Source organism: Elephantulus edwardii, unplaced genomic scaffold, assembly GCF_000299155.1.
Source record: "Elephantulus edwardii isolate Elephantulus edwardi_28Jun2011 unplaced genomic scaffold, EleEdw1.0 scaffold00227, whole genome shotgun sequence".
NCBI lineage: Eukaryota > Metazoa > Chordata > Mammalia > Macroscelidea > Macroscelididae > Elephantulus > Elephantulus edwardii.
The window spans coordinates 2,534,914-2,554,324 of record NW_006399977.1 but is presented as its reverse complement, the minus strand read 5'-3'; the positions used below and the strand labels follow the sequence as shown (position 1 = coordinate 2,554,324).

At 39.7% G+C, this 19,411-nt stretch overlaps 1 protein-coding gene across 1 annotated transcript in view; it reads right to left on the bottom strand.

Annotated features, from left to right (window-relative positions):
• Positions 1-19,411, bottom strand: part of WDR63 (WD repeat domain 63) — a 103,253-nt gene that overhangs the window by 13,116 nt on the left and 70,726 nt on the right. Inside the window, exons 13-16 of the mRNA XM_006898379.1 lie at positions 19,214-19,344; positions 15,329-15,392; positions 5,395-5,525; positions 2,944-3,148 (exon numbers count right to left, since the gene is read on the bottom strand). Coding sequence (XP_006898441.1) covers positions 2,944-3,148; positions 5,395-5,525; positions 15,329-15,392; positions 19,214-19,344 — 531 coding nt within the window. The remainder of the gene's footprint in view (positions 1-2,943; positions 3,149-5,394; positions 5,526-15,328; positions 15,393-19,213; positions 19,345-19,411) is intronic.

Below are 19,411 nucleotides of genomic sequence, written 5' to 3'. Positions count from 1 at the left end.
TTGGCACAGGATAGAACAGCATTTAGAGCTCTTGTACATATGGTAGCTATGAGTCACAAGCGACTCGATGGCACATAACAACAACAACATACAGTTTGGATTGACATAGTGACTGTAGCAATGGGCTCAAGTGCCAGAGATGGTGAGGATGACAGTTTCAGGTCCATTGTTCATAAGATCTCTAGGAACTGTACTTCATATCACATAGCACAATAATAATGCTGGGATTCACTCAGTTTCTTGAATGCATAGTTTCTCTTTTTTTATAATATTTGAGATGCTTTCTTCGAGCAAATCTTCAACAATGTTCCCCATGCCTTTTCTTGTTTCTCCTTATTTTAGAATTCTGATAATCTTTATTTCTTTTGATGGTGTCCCACATGTTTCTTTAGCTTTCTTCATTTTTCCTTCATTCTTATTCTAATTGGTCCTGTAACAGATTAGTATTGGAAGATTTGTACTTCAATCCCCTAATTCTGTGTTCTATGGCTTCAACTCTGCTCTTTCGTCCTAATGTGTTTTCTATTCTGAAATTTTAATTGTAATATTCAGAATTTCCATTTGCTGGTTTTGTATGGTGTTTAGTTTTTGTATCTATTTGGGCTTGCAAGTGTGTATATCTCAACTTGCAGAAGACATTTAACTATTATTCTTCTGAATTCCTTACCAGGAATTTATAATAGATTTTCTTCCTCAGAAAGGTTTCTGGTTCTATAGTCTAGTCACTTTTTGGATGCGATCTTATCTTGATTTTTTGAGTAGTTTAAACTTATCTGTTATCTCTGAGACATCATCTCTGACAACATTGTGTTGTCTTTATATTATTTTGTTTTGATATATCTGATTAAGCACTGAGAATGTGCTTCTCAGCTTGCTAGAACTGGCAGTAATTCTAATGTCTCCTCTAGTAGAAAAGGAGCTGGCCTTTATTCTTGCCTAATTGGTTAAAGTTACAGAGAGGGGTGTGTGTGTCTGTGTGTGTGTCTGTGTGTGTGTGTGTGTGTGTGTGTGTGTGTGTGTGTGTGTCTGTGTCTGGGCTATGTGGATACTTTTGGTGTCTGTTGCCAAGTCAAACAAAGAAGGAAAACAAAGCAAAGCAAACAGCAACAAAATCCCAAAATAACAACAGCAAAAACTTCCCTACGTCCAAGGAAGATTGGACAGTGAAAGAAAGAGATATTCAAGCTGAGAGCCAAAGAAGATTGGACAGTGAAAGAAAGAGATATTCAAGCTGAGAGGGGTCCCTGGGACAAAGCCGAAGGGATGCTGTCCCTCCACTTACTGACTTGTGGTTATGTGCGAGGGGAATCACTCCCCTGATCCTCAGAAGGGTATGAGGAGTAAGGAAGAGATTGCACCTTTCTTGTGGTCAGTCAACTGCTACTGTGGACATGACCATACTCTTGGGTTCCTAAGTTGATCAGAAAGTCTCCACAACTGTTGAAAATGGCCAGGCAATGCCATTTATAGTTCACTGTTTTGCTTATCTTTTTATTCAGTGTATTCATTCTATCCCTTCCTTTAGTTGGTGTTTGAACTACTTCTTTATATTTTCCATTGAAACTCAGGATTCAGGATGATCATCTTTGTTTTCTGGTATCTTAGTTGAAGAAAGTCCAGACTATTACCCTCCTAGCCTGCCATCTTTCCCAGATGTTCACTTTTTCCAGTTGATAAAATGAAAACTGAGATTATAAGCATTTTCTGGTCAGTTAGCCACCCTGACTTTTCAAATATTTTTTTTTTTGCTGATATCTGTGTAAGTAGCGTGACTCCTGGCTGAGGCTGAGGCTCTCTGTGGTTGGGCCTACAGGACAGAATTTGCAAACAAAGCAGGAACAATACATGGAAAGAGTTCAAAGAAAAGTCAAGAAGCATACTTTTACCGAACACTAAATAAGGGTTGAAGGATACTGTTATCTGGATGAATTTCTAACGTACAAGTAGACCCACAGTTTTCCTATTTCATAATAGGAAATTCATTTTCATAAACAAATTGTCTATATTGAGCATTCAAAAATGGGTATATAACAAAAGTGTTTGATAATTTTAATTTTTCCATCTTATATAGGTTTGAGGAGCTATTTTTAGACTATCTAATTCAAACTGCTAAGTCCTGGAATTGAATACATATGCCTTTGGAGTATGGAAATGCAAGGTTTTGTCTGAAAGGTACAAAGAACATACTTTGGTGAGACATATGGCTAAGCCAGTGGCCAGAATGTGTCACTCTAGGGATTCTGAAGACTCGGTTTACATATCTAACGTTTCTGAGGGAGAAACTATTAGAAAATCTTAGTCTGCACTTTCTCAGAAACAAAGGGAAACTACTCTTTCTAAAAGAGGAAAATATACTGGATTTACACAAAAAGTAGACCTGAGTGAAGCAGAAAGATAGAGATGAAGAAAACAAATTATTTTTCCACAAATATATCCATTTTTTTAAAATTCCTTCATGCTTTGTTATACATTATCTTTTCCTTGTAATTAATTTTAAAATGAAAGCTTAAATAGATAAATATCCTAAGGGAGACATTAGTTTTGTCTAAGGGATTGCTTTACATTGTTCAGGGAGGACCACAAAAGAGAGAAAATGTTGGAGAAATGCAATTTACAATATGAAAGTTAAAGAAACTTTATCTTGGGAGAAATTTAGGGATTACCCTGAAAAAAGATGAGACGGGTGCTTTCCATTGTGTATTTCAAAATCAGCCTCTGGTTGACATGCTACACATGCCTGAGAAATCATTAATGAAGCAAAACCATGAGAGAAGCTCAAGTTATATACAAGGTTTGAGAGCAAGAAGGCAGAGAAGAGAGGAATCGGGGTGGGGGGGAACCCCAAACAACCTGAGGAAAAAAAATGCTAAACATTTTCCAGATGAATGTAAAAGAACTATTGAATTACCTCAAAGAGGTAAAATGAGTTAGCTCATAACATACCAGAGAGGGTCCAGGGTTTGACGTAGGTGATCATTGTTACGCAGATATTTTGTGACAGGGCTGGCTCATGAGTTTTCTCCAGAAGGTCCCAGATATCAATAAAGCCATCTTCTCTGCCAATAAAGAAAACTCCAGGCCTTGTCAGGGACCAGTGCCCTGAGGTGTATTTTTTTGGTGCACAGCATGACTTAAATAGGGGTCCAAACTAAAAAAAAAGGATAGAAAGAAAAATTCAAAGTTTCTGTTACAATCTGAAGGGAATTCACAATGATTTTCAATTCCAAATCTGAATTGTTCACTATAAGTACAAGTCAAACGGGTATGATGAACAAAAATAAATCCATTTAGCATCTTTCTGTGGTAAGGTTTTCATATAATGCTAGCTCTTTTTTTACATGTGCTTTCACAATACTTTTTCATCTCTTTGGTTGCTTTTAGAAAAGACCAAACCTTCAAATCAAGTTGTAATAGTACTAATAATTCAACTGCTGTCCAAGTTCACTGTGAATTCTATGGAGACTGATGGACATATTGCTGCTGCTGTTGATGTTTTGTATCATCAAGTCAGAACTGAACCATAGCTGACTCTCCAAGAGGTTTTCAGAGGCAGTAATCACAAGGGAGGAGATTGTCCATCCTTCTCCTGAAAAACAGCTGGCGGGTTTGAACCGCATGCCTTCAGGATTACAACACAGATTCTTACTACTAGCCCACCAGAGCTCCAATTAATAATAATAAGTAAACGTTATAAGAAAATTATCTCTCTAGGCCTTCATGCCTGTTTCCCATGGAAACAGCTCTGGTAGCCAGGAAAATCAAATGGAAACTGGGAGTTGCATTTTGAAAATCAACAGTTAGCAAATGTGTGCTAAATAATTTCAGATGGAAGCATCCAGGGGGCTTATAAAACTTGTTTGGAAGGAACCAAAGACTACCAAGGCCTCGTGAGATCGTCTCTCTCTTCTTTACCACTGAATCATTTTGCATTCCTCAAGAAATTTTCATTGAGAAAGACGATCTGAATGTGCTTTCTCCCCACAGTGACACACCATCTGGCAATCAGGCCTACTCATATACCTACTTAACATATACAGGATTGAATAGATCATGGTGCTGCCCCTAACTCGAATACATGGATAAGAAGCTATTCTGTAGGGAATTAAGAATAGTATAGATTTCTTGGCTCAGATTTGTAGAGAGGTCTTAGGGAGCTCAGCTGTCATTATTTGTAGGGGAGTTAGGCTGCTAATTGGAAGACTGTGTGTGCTGCCCCTCCATCAGTTTGAATCCAGTAGGTGTTCTGTGGGAGAGAGATGTACAGTCTCTTCTCATGTGATTTACAGACTCTGAAAATGCAATGGAGGGTCAGATATGAGTCAGTTCCAACTCTATAGCTGTGACCTTTAACTTGAGGAGAGACAGTACTTCACACTTCACATCTGTTCTCCCTGCTAGAAGGGAACCAAGTTCCTAACCCCTGGAGACACTTTGGACAATCTTGTCTAAATTTTCCTTTTCTTTTAAAACTATTGAATTAAGACTTTTTCATTGTTAAATAATAAAAGCAACACAAAACTAAAAAAATCAAGCAAAACAGAGGTGGTGGTGTTGTTATGCATCAAAAACAGAGGTACATTTACTATAAAGTAAAAGTCCTTTTGTGGATGAGTATTTAAGTGTCTTTCCAATAACAATTCTTTGGTCAATATCCCTGCACACATATTCTTCCATGTTTCTTTACAAATTTGTGTAAGTTAGAACCACAGAAAAGTAACATATAGGAGAATATATATATGAAATATACATACATCATTAAAATTTTTATGATCTTGTAAAATATCCAACCTAAGAACTATATCACTTTAAACTTTCATTAAATCAGAATTTCTCTTTATTAGATTTTTGTTAACCTGGCTACTTTTTGCCAGTTTAATTTCTCAGCCCAGATCCAGCGTCTTTTGTAATCCCAACCATCAGATTATATTGTCACTGTCTCACCATTTCCATTGGTTCATGTTTGTTTCTGGATGGGGCATGCTCTTCTGAACCTGATCACATATTACTAGTGCAGAACAAAAATGCCAGACCAAACGTTTCTCCTTGGACTTATATTGTAATCAGTACCCTATCTTTTATTTTTAAAAAATATTAAGCAAGTCATTGGCCTACAATATATATCTCAAAGAAAAGGTTACATTTTCAGAGAACAAGAGCCTTGCAAATGTTTGATTCCCTGGGGGGTGGGGGAGGGTTGGGAAAAAGAGTAAATTCTTGTTTTTAAAAGGCTAACAATGCTTTTGCTAAGAGCTGGAGCCCTGGCCATCTGTTCTAATTTCTTTAAGAAGTATCCCAAAGGCATTGTTATGCCAGAACAGCCTGTTGTTCCCATTGTCCTTCTCATTAACAAAGGACCACACACCCACTCACACATTTTCCATGTAAACAACTTACCATAACACCTTCTTTCCAGATTGCCACATTCCATCCCCCAATTGTCAGGACAATGTCCTTGTAAAAGGGTGATCTCAGAATAGTGTTAACAGCTCCATCATGGACACCGCAGAGGCTAACTGGCTTCTTTACTGTTGGGGTTGAAAAAGCCAACCTTACTAATACTTTCAGGAGATGGATAGGCAATCTCCTCTCATGCAATTTATGGCCTCTAAAAACTCACTGGAGGGTGATTTATGGGTTGTTTCTTACTGGAAAGTACATAACAACAAGAAGAACACTGTTTAGTTTTCTGTAATGAAGAATGAACAGCCCTCCAATAGACAGATAAGTCTCAATTAATGAAATAAAAGAGTGGAGAGCCAGACAGAGGTGATTTGGGGTGAATTAAATTATCAAGGAATAGCATTTTTTACCTTTTTGATGAAAATTGATGAGGCCAGTTTTCAGGCTTACAATGATTTTGTAAAATGTTCTTATTAATTTACTAGTGTTACATTCAGCTAATAAATATTGCCTACATGTACCACATATTGAGAAATAGAGAACAAACAGGATCCTGCATTATGAAAGGTGTTGTGAAGGTAAGACAAAATACCAAAAGAATAACGAGAGAATATAACTTGGACTTGATGGCTAGAAAAGATTTTTCTGAGATGAGTCATCTGGGCCTGAGAAGCAGTGCAGCATGGGAAGATTCTGGTTTGGATGACCATTTTAGGTAGAGGAAGCAATACATACAACAAAAATATTGCAGAAAGAAATTGGTGCCTTTTTTACGTTTGAGGAAGATTATACAACTGGAGTTTAGTAATCATAGTGTAACCCATGAAACAAATGGGAGCTAGGTAGGTGCAGACAACTCAAGGGACTTATTGGAAGGGTTTATATTCTAACTGCAGCTGAGTGTGTTTTGATGAATCTCATTGGCCTGGAAGTGAAGCAGTTTGATTTTTCCAAAAGATTCCCTGCTACTGAGAGGAGAATGAAGGGTTGTCATTTGTAGGTACTATTGACCTGGCTCCGATATGAACCCTATGCACACCAAATGTGAGTCTATTAACCCTCACAATCACTGTACAGCTGGACCTCATCTCATTGCTGCAGTCACTGTGTCATCCATTTTGCTAAGGGTCATCTTTTCACTGACCTAACGTGATGTCTTTAGAGGCCAATAAAGGCTCAAGACGAGAGACAATGGGAAATTATTATGGTATCCTCTCCGAGAGATGATAGCAGCTTAGACTGGGGGCAATGGAGAAGAATGGATGGTCAAGAAGTATTTGGAAGTTAACATTTCCAGAGTTTGGGAATGGTTTGCATGGAAAATGGAGGAAAAATGTTGTAGTTCCCCACCTTCCCAAGCACTTAGCCCCTTGATGAAGCCTGACCATGTCTTGATAAGGCCTGACCATGTCCTAACAAGGCTACTAGATGGCCAGATCCTGACTGGGCCCTGGACTTGATCACATCCTGACAGGACCCTTGCCCCCAACTTCCCGAGCAAACTACCATCCCTTCTCAATGTCCTTAACAGCTCCTATAAAAGGAAACTGCCTTTGTCTGCCTGCATGCCATTCTGATCTTTTCTGCATGTGATCACCTGGCATCCCTCTCAGACCACTTAACAAAGACCTGTTCATTACTTGGGACAAGCTTCTTATTTTTTCTCTTTCTCAGCCCTCTTTCTAACAGAAAGAGTGAAAAGTGAAGCATTAACAATGACAGCCAGTCTCTGACAAGAGCAACTAGCTCAATGATGTTTCCATTCATCACAACTAAGATCACTAGAGAAGGAATTGCTAGTTGCTATAGAGATAGAGTCGAGTACAACTCATAGTGACCCTATGAAAAATAGATCTAAATCCAGTTCTATCCCATGACACCCTCATTATCTCTGACCTACTTGAGCCCATTGCTGTGTTAATTCACCACATTGAAGACTATGGCCTGGATCAGGCACACCTTAGTCTTCAGACTGAGAGCATTGCTACTCAGTACTTTGGAGTGGACACTGACAGCAGACTTTCCCAGTGTAATTCGTCTTTTCATTTAGTGGCTGTTGGTACCAAGAGTGTTGATTGTGGAGCCAAGCAAACTAACGCTGTTAACAATCTCTTCACCATCTATCATGCTGCTGCCAATTGGCCCAGTGGTGAGAATATTTGTTTTCTTGATGTTGAGCTTCAGTTTCACATTCTTGTATTACTTTTCTTAGGAATGGGAACAATATCAATTTTTTTCTATTCAGTTGGCCAGGCAGCTGTCCTACAAATATCCTGGTATAGACCGATGAGCACTTCCAGGGCTGCATCTGTTAGTTGAAACATGTCAATTGGTATCCCATTGATGCCTTATTTCCTTATTTTTTGCCAATGCCTTCAGTGCAGCTTGAACTTTGTTCATTATCAATTGGTGCTTGATCATATGGTACTGTCTGAAATTTTTATGTGTCAACTGTTTCTTTTTTTTTTTTTGGTACAGGGACTCTGTGTGTTTCTTCAGTCTTCTTTTAATGGTTCCTGATCATTCAAGATTTCCCCCATAGATCTCTAAGTATTGCAACTCAAGGTCCAAATTTGTTTCTCAGTTCTCAGCTTGAGAAATGCTAAGTGTTCTTCCATTTTAATTTACTTATTCCAGTTCTTTGCACATTGTAATACTTTTTGTCTTCTAAAGATTCCCTTTGAAATTTTCAATTCAGCTCTTTTACTTCTGCATCTCTTCTCTTTATTTTGGCTTCTCAATGCTCTAGTGTAATTTTCAGAGTTTCTTCTGACACTCATTTTGTGTGTTTTTTTTTCTTACTCCTCTGTCTTTGTAATGACCTTTTGCTCTTTTCATGCATGGTATTTTTTGTGTTATCCCAACTCATCTGGTCTTCAATCGCTGGCTAGTGTTCAATATTTCAAACTTATTCTTAAGATGTTTTTGTTAAGTACTGTTGAGCTGTAGACAACTCATAGTGACCCTATGAACGAAAGGCCTGAACACTTGTATAACTTTCATTGTTTCTCCAAGTTCATAGAGTTTCTGGAGGCAAGCTATTTTGGAAGTGGATGCCACTCCTGCTTCCAAGCTTGTTTAATCAGGGAGCTCCTCCAAACACTGTTCACCATGGGCAACCATTATCACATTTGACACATCAGTGTCACAGTGTTTAGTATCATAGCAACCATGAGTTACCACTGTACAGAAAATGGACATACCAGTGCTATACCACGTAGAAGAATGTTTGACGAAAATTAATTAAAAACAGGCCCAAGGGCTGCACCTTTGGCTTTGTAGCACAACTTTCTATCCACTAGGCCAACAGAGCTCTCTCATCTTCTTTGTTGTTGTTATTAAGTGCAGTTGAGTCATAGACAACTCATAGCTACCCTATGCACAAAAGATCTGACCACTGTATAACTTTCATCATCTCTCCAAGTTCATAGAGTTTCTGGAGGCAGTTATTTCAGAAGTGGACGCCATTCCTGCTTCCAAGCTTTCTTCAACTTGGATAAGAAAGACCCAAAGTACTATTTTGGTTCCTGTGCACTTTTAAAAATTTTCTTCAGGCTTAATTTGAGCTTGCACATGATGGTCTGTTCCACAGTCAGTACCTGGGCTGGCTTTGGTTACCAGTATTTAGTTTCTCCAATTCTTTCCAATCAGATTCCTGTGCAGTCCATCAGATGAGGTCGATGTGTAAAGTTACCATTTGGTTTTGTGTTTTTGGTTTTTTATTTTGGTTGTTGTTGCTGTTATGTGCCATCAAGTCACCTGTGACTTACAGTGATCCCATGTACCTGAACCTTGCTCTATCCTGAGCCAACATAATTGTCTCTGACACATCTATCCCCCTTACCCTAGACCCATCTCATCAAGGGTCTTCCTCTCCTAAGCTGTCCCTCTACCCTCCCAAGCATGATATCCCTCTTCTCCTAGGGTTTTCCCCTCTTTGCAATATGCCCAAAGTATGTAATATGAAGCTTCAGAATCCTTCATTCCAAGGAACAGTCTGGTTTTACCCTCTCCAGCATGAACCTGTTTGATCTCCTAGCAGTCTGAACCTGTTTGATCTCTTAGCAGTCCATGATATATTCAATACTCTTCTCCAGCACCACAGCTCAAAGGTTTCAATTTTCCTTTTATCATCCCTAGTCATTGTCCAGCTTTCTAATACATAGTACGTAATTGTTATGGCCTGGATCAGGTGCACATTAGCCTCCAGACTGATGCTGTTGCTCTTCGGTACTCTGGAGAGGTCACTGACAGTAGATTTTTCTAGTGCAATTCATCTTTTGATTTCCTGGCTGCTGGTAGGAAGAGTGTTGATTGTAGAGCCAAACAAACTAAAGCTGTCAACAAACACTTGTTACAGAAGATCAAAGAATACAGTCTTCAATATGGATTGTATCTCAATGTTGAGAAAAAGAAAGACTCTTACCACTGGATCTTTAGGCACCATAAGGACAGATGGAGAAAAGACTGAAACTGTGAACAACGTCATCTTTTTTGGGTCCACAATTAACACCACTGGTACCAGCAGTCAAGAACCCCAGGAGACACTGCACTGGGAAATCCTGCAGTTAGGAACTTCTCCAAATTATTGGGGAGTAATGATGTCAGTTTGAGGACTAAGGTACATTTGATTCAGACCATGTTCTTTCTGATCACTTGCTGTGCATCTGAGAGCTGGACAATGAATAAGGATGACAGAAGGATTGATGTGTTTGAGTTGTGGTGTTGGAGAAAAGTGTTGACTATCCCATGGATTGCCAGAAGAATAAAGATGTCTTGGAGAGGATGCAGCCAGAATGCTTTTTGGAGACAAGGATGATAAGGCTTTGCCTCACAAACTTTAGGTGTGTTGCTAAGAGGGACCATCCATTCCTTGAAGAGGGACATGATGCTTGGAAAGGCAGGAGTATGGTGAAGGAGAGGAAGACCTTCAACAAGGTGGATTGATTGACACTGTGAATGCCTCCATGAGAGGATAGCACAGGATAGGACAGGGTTCAGATTCGTTGTTCTTAGGGTTGCATGGGTCGTACTCAGCTCCATGGCACCTAAGAACAACAATAAAAAAAATGTAATAGATCCATACAATAGAATCTTCTTTCAAATCCACCAGATGCTCTGCTGGAGAAGGAGGTACAATCTCCTCTTGTACCAGTCAGATCCAATTTAACAGTACACACAAAAATAATAATAAAATAGAAAAAAACTTCTTCTTCCATAAAGAAGAATGAAATACTGATAAATACTCAACATGGACCAGCCTTAAAACATTATGTTAAGAGAAAGAAACAAATCACAAGTTTTATGATTCTTCTATGTAAAGTGTCTAGGATAGGTAAGCCCAGAGCAACAGAATTCAGATTACTGGTTGCTGAGCTAAGGGCAGGGACAATGAGGCATGGAGCTCCTTTTGGGGTGATGAAAAAATTTTGGTTTTAGATAGTGATTATAGTTGTACAACACTCCTGTGAATATACTTAATGCTACTGAACTGTACACTTGAAAATTACTAAAGTGTACTACTGTATGTTCTATGTATTTTACCTTAATTAAAGAAGAAATAATAAGCTAGATGTTTTCAGTCTAGATGTTTCCACCCTAAGGTTGGGGGAAGGAATAACTTGTTTTCCTTTTGTCCTTTGAAAGATCTTAAAGTAATGGATGTTCCATTGGTACTTCAGTGAATGCATCTGCCTGTAGCTATTAAGGTTAATAATGGAGTGCCAGAGTCGATAGGTCAGGTTACTGTATGAAAACTCAATACATAAAAAGTAGTGATGTCCCTCCTATACACACCCTAGAGTCAGTATCTTAATGTGGGTGTTAGCAATGAGATATAGTTAAAAGCAGAGACCCTGCCTATAGTAGACTGTCTAGCTTCAAATCCTGCCAAAGCCACTTAAGAGTGTTTTTGCCTGTAGAGTTGCTGTGAGGATTATACATATTCATCTGTGGGTAGTCCTTAGAGAGCCTGTGTGCTTATTTGAGCCTATAAAATGATTATACGAATTGTCATCATTCAACACAAATTTCTTGTCTTGTCACTTATCTCATTCGAAATTTTGTTTAATTCAGCCTTCTTTGTCCCACACAGAGGGTAGTGACTTGTCCTTAAAAAGTCTTTTTTTAGATGAAGTATTTATTCTTCCCATCTAGTTCTATCCTCAAGAAAGGAACACGGGGTTCCAATCAAACTAAGAAGGATAGGTCCCAGTCACCACTTCTAACCAACAGTTATACTTCATCTTTATTCAAGAAATCTATGAAAGACTCTGTGGCTGGCAGCTCCAAAGGCAAATACTGCCAGTTCACAGAATGAAAATAGGACACACAGTTTACCATTCCGAACATCTACACAGTGACTGTCACAGCACTGCCACCATTGTCCAAAAGGAATGTCAGTGTTTCCTGTCTTTCTCTGTTACAAACCAGTTAATAATTTGACATAATTTTCATAGTTGTTTATCTAGGTGAGTAAAACTACTACCCATTTTCTAAAATGAACTAAATATCTTGAAATTGAAAGTTACTCTTCTTGCCATATTCAAATCATGACTAATACTGAGAAGAAGAGGAATCCCAGGACACCTGCTCATGTTCAAGGTTAAGAAGCTGTTGTCCCAACAGCGCAAGAGAACATTGCCTGCTTTAAAATCAGGAAAGGTTTGTGCCAGGACTTTGTTTTTCTCCATAGCTATTCAATCTGTATGCTGAGCAAATAATTGGAGAAGCCGAACTATTATGAAGATGACATCAGGATTGGACGAAGACACATCAACAACCTGTATTATGCAGATAACATAAGCTTGCCTGCTGAAAGTGGAGAGGACTTGTCACACTTGCTGCAGAAGAGCAAAGGCCTTCAATATGGATTACATCTCAGCATCGAGAATACAAAGATCCTCTCCTAAGGTCCCATTGTTATAAATAACATTTATTTTGTCCACACACATTCAGTTTGCGTTCAGATTCTTGTGTAAGGAAAAATACTTTTGATTCAAGAATAAAATAGCTACACTGAAGTCAAGGCTGCCAAAATCTTCTCAAGTCTGAGGCATATTCGTATACTCTTGAACCAGATTCAGCACAAATGAACAGAGTGAATCTGGAGGTGAGGACTCTGTCTCCAGGCACTGCTGTCCGTAGGCTATGACTGACTTCTGACCTCAGCCACTCATATTTCCACTTGTTCCACTCACAGTATTGACCTGATATCTTTCTGTACCTTAGCTAGCTGCTGCACAACATAGCTCTCTCCCACCAGTAGCATTGTAACAGCCTTTATCTGTCCAGGGGTCCCAGGAGCTGCTTTCTTCTTTTGTTAGGTGCCATCAGGTCAAATATGACTCATAGCAACCCTATGAACAACATATCTAAACCATGTCTTCTCCTGTGCCATCCTTACCACCTCTGATACACTTGAGCCCATTGCTGCAGTTACTGTCAATCCATATGGTTAAGAGTCTTCCACCTTTTCATTGACCAGCCACCATTCCAATCATGAGGTCTCTTTCTAAGGAATACCCTCTTCTAGCAACATGCCCAAAGTATGTGAGATGAAGATTAATCATATTTGCCTCTGAGAAGCACTCTGGCTACACCTTTTCCAAGATGTATCTATTTGTTCTAATTGGCTGTCTGTGGACTATTCAGTACTCTACTCCAACACAACTGAAAGACATCAATTCTTCTCCAGAACTGCACAAATTATCCAAGAAGCTGGACTCTATAAACAGGAGTGCGTCATTTGGATTGGCGGGACACTCATCAATAACTTGTGTTATGCAGATAACACAACCTCACTTGCTGGAAGTAAGGAGGATTTGAAGCACTTGTTGCAGAAGATCAAGGAATGCAGCCTTCAGTATGGATTGCATTGCAATATCAAGAAAACAAGGATTCTTACCACTGGACCAATAGGCAGTATCATGATGGATGGAGAGGAGATTGAAACTGTCAACATTTTCATCTTGCTTGGATCCACAATTAACAGCCTTGGAATGAGCAGTCAGGAAATAAGGAGATGCACTGCACTGGGAAAATCTGCAGTTAGGGACCTTTCCAAACTTCTGAGGAGTAATGATGTCAGTTTGAGAACTAATGTGTATCTCATGCAGGCCATAGTCTTTCCAATTACTAGCTATGTATCTAAGACCTGACAATGCATAAGCATGACAGAAAAAGAATTGACACCTTTGAGCTGTGGTGTTCGAGAAGAACACTGAACATACCATGGATGGTAAAAGAACAAACATATATGTCTTGGAGAGGGTGAAGTGGGACTGCTCTTTCGAAGCAAGAATGATGAGGCTTTGCCTCATGTACTTTGGACATGTTGCTAGGAGGGGCTATTCCTTAGAGAAGGACATGATGGTGGGAAGGGTGAAGGGTTGGCGAAGGAGAGAAAGACCCTCAACCAAGTAAAGTGACACGGTGACTACTGTAATGGGCTCTCGTATGTCAGGAAGTGTGAGGATGGCGCAGGACAGAACGGTTCAGCTCTATTTTTCTGTTCATAGGGTCGCTATGAGTTGGGCTCAACATGACAGCACCTAACAACAAACAGCAACAGCAACATGCTAGGAGTTGTGAGATGAAGCTTCTCCATTCTTGTTTCCAAAAAGTACTCTGGCTGCACTTTCCCCAAGACATATCTGCTTATTCTTTTGGCAGCCTGTGAGATATCCAGTATTATTCCCCAAAGCCACAAGTCAAAGGTATCAATTAATCTTTTCTCTTCCTTACTCATTGTCCAGCTCTCAGATGCATAGCAAGTGATTGAAAAGACCGTGGCCTGAGTCAGGTGCAGCACCTTAGTCTTTAAACTGACATCATTCCTTCTTCCTTTGCATATGGTTATTTCCCTCCTTTGAAATGTAGTTCAAATGTGTTTTTCTGCCATGATAAATGAGCTTTGTATTAAGTAATCAGCTCCATGGCTTTAAGCCTAGTAAAGGCACTTTGCTTATTGGGGACCTGTGTTCTAGACTCCTGCTCACACTTGGTTGTAACCCTTATTCCTCTGCTCACCTGTCCAGAACACCTGGGCCCATGTAAGAAAAGAAATGCACAGATGTCACCTATCTCAGCCTTAAACGAAGATTCAGTGGTCTCTTCTACTACATTGCCTTGGGATCTTTAAGACCATTGTAACTTACACAATGACATAGACTTGGATTTTTCCACACTGATGAGCTCCTGAGTGTCAAATTGCTGAGCCAGGATTCTTATTTCTTAATTAAATTGTCCAGATATTTTACTCATTTAAGAATTTTAGAGACCAGTGTTCTTTAAATTTTGGCATGAAAACAAATCACTTGGAGAATTTTATGAAAATCCAGATTTGGGTCCAGTAGGTGTAGGGCAGAATTCAAGATCTTATGTTTCCAACAATTCTCAGGTGCAACCCATCCTGCCAATTGAAGACCCTCCCTTGGAATAACAAATGTATGGCCAGAAGTAGTACATATCTTCCCTCCCACTCATCAGCTGTTGTTAAGTGCCATTAAGTAAACTATGATTCAAGCAGCCCTGTGAAAACAGATGTGAACCTTGTCCTGTCCTCCGCCATCCTCATCATCTCCCTAACGCTCAAGTCCATTGTTGTAGTCACTGTGTCAACATCCATCTCTTTGAGGGTCTTCCTCTCTTTTTCGGACCCTCTACCTTTCCCAGAAAGATGTCTTTTTCCAAAGACTATCTCCCTCCTGACAAGGAGTACCCTAATTGAACTCCCTCCAAGACAGATTGGTTGGTTACTATTTCTTTTAAACTTTCTTGACAGCCCATGGTATATTCAATACTCTTTTTAAACACCAACAATGCAAAGGCATTGATTATTCTTTGGTCTTTATAGGCTGTTAGTTATTTGATACTTGGTGAGATTTCCCCCCAGATAGTTTAAATTAAAAGGAATGCCAAAACGTACTTGCAAGCCTTCCAGTATCAGGATCTCTTTCCATTTTCCAATCTGTATATACCACTTCACCTTCCTAAAAAATTACAGGTTCTCAATGAGTACAGTTATGACTTAACAGACAAAAAGATCCCACATCCAGGTACTAAGACTGACTGTAATCAAAACCATATCCAAAGCAAAAGGCCACTTTAATGAAATAATTTGATACAAGGATCAAAGGTTAAAATTGACTATCTGATTGAATGCTGAACAAAACAAAACTTTTTTTTCATTTTTTTATTGAATATCACAGCTGTGGAGATCTGTGCACAAAAGCCTCATATGTAGGGGTTTCCAGTTTTTGTTTTAACAGGAAATTATTCTATTGGCCTGAATACTTCATGAGGGGAGGTGGTAGGTTAATTTTATTCAGTGATTTGTTCTCAGCAGGTAATAAAGTCAGTACTTACTAAATATCTGTCTGATAAGAGACAAAGTGAGTATGTGAACATAAAATAGGACACTCTTTTTTAGAACTGAGAACAGGAAACATAAATTCAATCAAGATAACATAATGAATAAAAATAGTTGTATTCTTTGGCCATTTTAAGGAGAAGGCAGAGCAGAGGAATCTAATATAAAGAAGAGGAGGGCCTAGCCACACGAAGAGAAAGACAGACAGAAAAAAGGACAGCATAGAAGAAATCTAGAGAAAAGTTTACTACCACGCTGCTGTGCCATAGAGGAGAAAACAAGTTCTGAGAGGTTAAATGATTTACTTCCGTTTCCCTCAGACACTGAGATCCCCTCATTTCAGCCCTGGTGGTGGAGTCCGTAGTGAGTTGCAGTGGGCTGTCTCCAGTGGTTCAAAACTACCAGTGTCTTGGTGAGAGAAAGATTGTCAGTCTCCTCTTTATGATTTACAACCTCAGAAACCCTGAATCATAAAGAAGCAATGAGTCACAACTGACAGTAATAAGAAGAAAGAAGACCTTAGTGGCTAACAGCCAAGCACGTGGCTGCTAGCGAAAAGATAGGCTATCTGAATCCACATAGAGGTACTCTGACTTAGAGAGTAAGGTGTGCCTGATTCAGGCCATAGTCTTTTCAATCACTTGCTATGTGTCAGAATAGAGTGACAGAAGAATTGATGTCTTTGCATTGTGGTGTTAGAGAAGAGCACTGTATATGTGCCAAAAGAACAAACAGATATTTCCTGGAGAAAGTCAACCAGAGGTAAAAGTGCAGCCATAGTGTTCCTTGGAGGCAATGATGGTGAAGCTTCCTCAAAGCACTTCATGCTTTGGGCATGTCGCTAGGAGAGACTATTTCTTGGAAAGGGATGTCATGCTTGGAAAGGTGAAGGGTCAGCTCAAGAGAGGAAGATTCTCAATCAGATAAACTGACAGAGTGACAGCAGCAATGGACTCAAGTGTGTCAGAGGTGGTGAGGATGGCACAGGATAGGAGAGTATTCAGATGTGTTTCGTTGGTCATGGGGTCCCTATGACTTGTACTCAACTTGATGGCACATAACAGCAATGACAGAGGCTCTTTGGGAGAGAGAACTGGCCGTCAGCTCCCCTGAAAATGTCAGCCAAGATAATAAATTCCATTGGTTACATGAGTCAGTCCTGAGTTGGAATTAACTGGACGGCACCATACAACAGGAGGAAAATTTCAAAGAAGGGTAGATAAAAGAGGAAGACATGGAGAAGAAGGATGGGATGGGTAGTCAAAGAGGAAGACAGGAAGCATTTGAATTATGCAAAGTGATACGTAAACTATTCCAGGGCAGGGACCACCCACCCGTTTATTCAACTGTGCTTTCCTCATCCATGTTAATTCAGTTAGCAAACTAAGACTGTACATAGTGCTAGGAATTTAGAGTTAGAGAACAAGTTTTCTTGTTTGGTCTAAGGGAGGAAAACAGCACAGGCTATGTATTACGGCTCTGTTGTTCTATAAAGAGTACAGAGGTACTATGTAAAGTCTTGACACATCACCTCCTAATGGCCTACTGGATAAGGAGCTGTGCTGCTAACCCATAAGCAAGTGGTTCAAACCTACCAGCCACTCTGTGGTAGAAAGATGGGACTTCTTTCCCCATGTGACTCACAATCACCAAAAACTCACTGGTGTCACCTGTGCGTTGGTTCTGACTCAATGGCAATGATTTTGCCAATGATTAAAATCACCTACCTTGGGCTTGGCAGCATAACTTTCTGTCCACTAGGCCAATGTAGCTCTCTCTAAGTTGTTGTTGTCATTGTTAGGTGCCGTCGAGTCGTAGACGACTCATAGTGACCCTATGAGTGGAAGGCCTGAGCATTGTTCATAGAGTTTCTGGAGGCAAGCCAATTTGGAATTGGATGCCGCTCCTGCTTCCAATTATCTTTTTAGTAGAGATTCTAATATAAATCTTGCTGCACTCTTGAGGTCTGGTGGCACACTGGCTTGACACTTGATTGCTAACTGAAAGGTTGACTATTTGAACTCACAGAGCAGCTGGTGTATTTGAACCATGCACCTTTGGGTTAGCAGCACAATTACTTACCAGGAGGCCACCAGTGCTCCTTAGAATAGAATTAACTGTTCGTAGGTTTTCAAGGCTGTGACCTCTTGGAAGCAGATTGCCAAGCCTTCTGAGGCAACTCGGTGTGAGTTTGGACCACTAATCTTTCTTTCAGTTAGTATTTAAAAGTGCTTAACCATTTGAACCACTAAGGGACTCCATACAGATCATAAATATGCATCCTCTTGGTTATTATAGTAGATGCTAGAAAATGGTAGGCGTTATTATTTATTTTTTAAAATTGAGCTTCTCACTGTCTTTCCTACTAGATTGTGCTATCCTAACACATAAATTTTCTTAAGTGTGGTTTCTTCCACAAGATGTGGGTGTATCACAAATATTTGTGGACTTATCAATGAATTATTAATAGAGAGGGTCTTACTCTGGTAGTCTACTGGTAAGGAGCTGCACTGCCATCCCAAAGGTGTGTGATTCGAATCCACCAGATGCTTCCTGGGATGGGGTGGGGTTGGAATAGTGAAGATAGACAATCTCCTCCCCTGCAAAAACTGCCTCTTAAAACTCACTGGAGAGTCAGCTGTGGATCAGTTCCAACTCAATAATACACAACAGCAAAACCAACCAAATTTTATACATTTTTCAACATTGAATTAGGAGCATTTCAAATGTGAAACTGTAAGGCTCCAAGATTAAAAACTTTAATGAAAACAAGCATATGAAAATGGTGTGTATATATACTAGTTCTAAGTCAAAACCAAAGCCATGGCTATTAAGTTGATGCCAGCTCATAGCAACAAAGGACAGAATCGAGCTGGTTCATAGGATTTCTGAGGCTACAAGTGTTTATGGAAGAAGACTGACTCATCTTTCTCGTGTGCAGCAGTCTGTGAATTTGAGCTTACAACCTTTAAGGGACAAGCTGGTGCTCAGCACTGCCCACCTCTCAGTCACTTCCCTGCTGTCGAGTTGTAACTGACTCATAAATGACTCTCCAGGTTTTCCAAGGCTGTAAATCACACGGGAGGACACTGACCATCCTTCTCGTAAAAAGCAGCTGGTGGATTGGTTTTCCAAGGCTGTAAATCACACGGGAGGACACTGACCATCCTTCTCGTAAAAAGCAGCTGGTGGATTGGTTTTCCAAGGCTGTAAATCACACAGGAGGAAACTGACCATCCTTCTCATACAAAGCTGCTGGTGGATTTGAACCCTCTCCCTTGGGATGGCAGTGCTGTGCTCCTCTGACTAGGCTACCAGCATTATCAGGTCTACATAAATATTAGGTGTTCTTATAAAGTAATATGTATAAAATATACTTGTGATCATATGCCTCAATGCAATCCTAAGTATTATCTTCAAAGGTAGGTAATTTTAACTCACCTCTGTTCCCACAAAGAACTTTGTGCAGAACTCTTCTATTGGCTTCAAAAAACTGTTTGTCTCAATTTCCAGATTATGGTATATGCTCAATTCTCCTGCCTTTATTGCCTTGCCCTGGGCCAATAATTTCTCTGGGAGAGAAATAGAGAGAGAATAAGTACATATTTATAGTGAAAGTTCTTCCCCAATACCATTTAC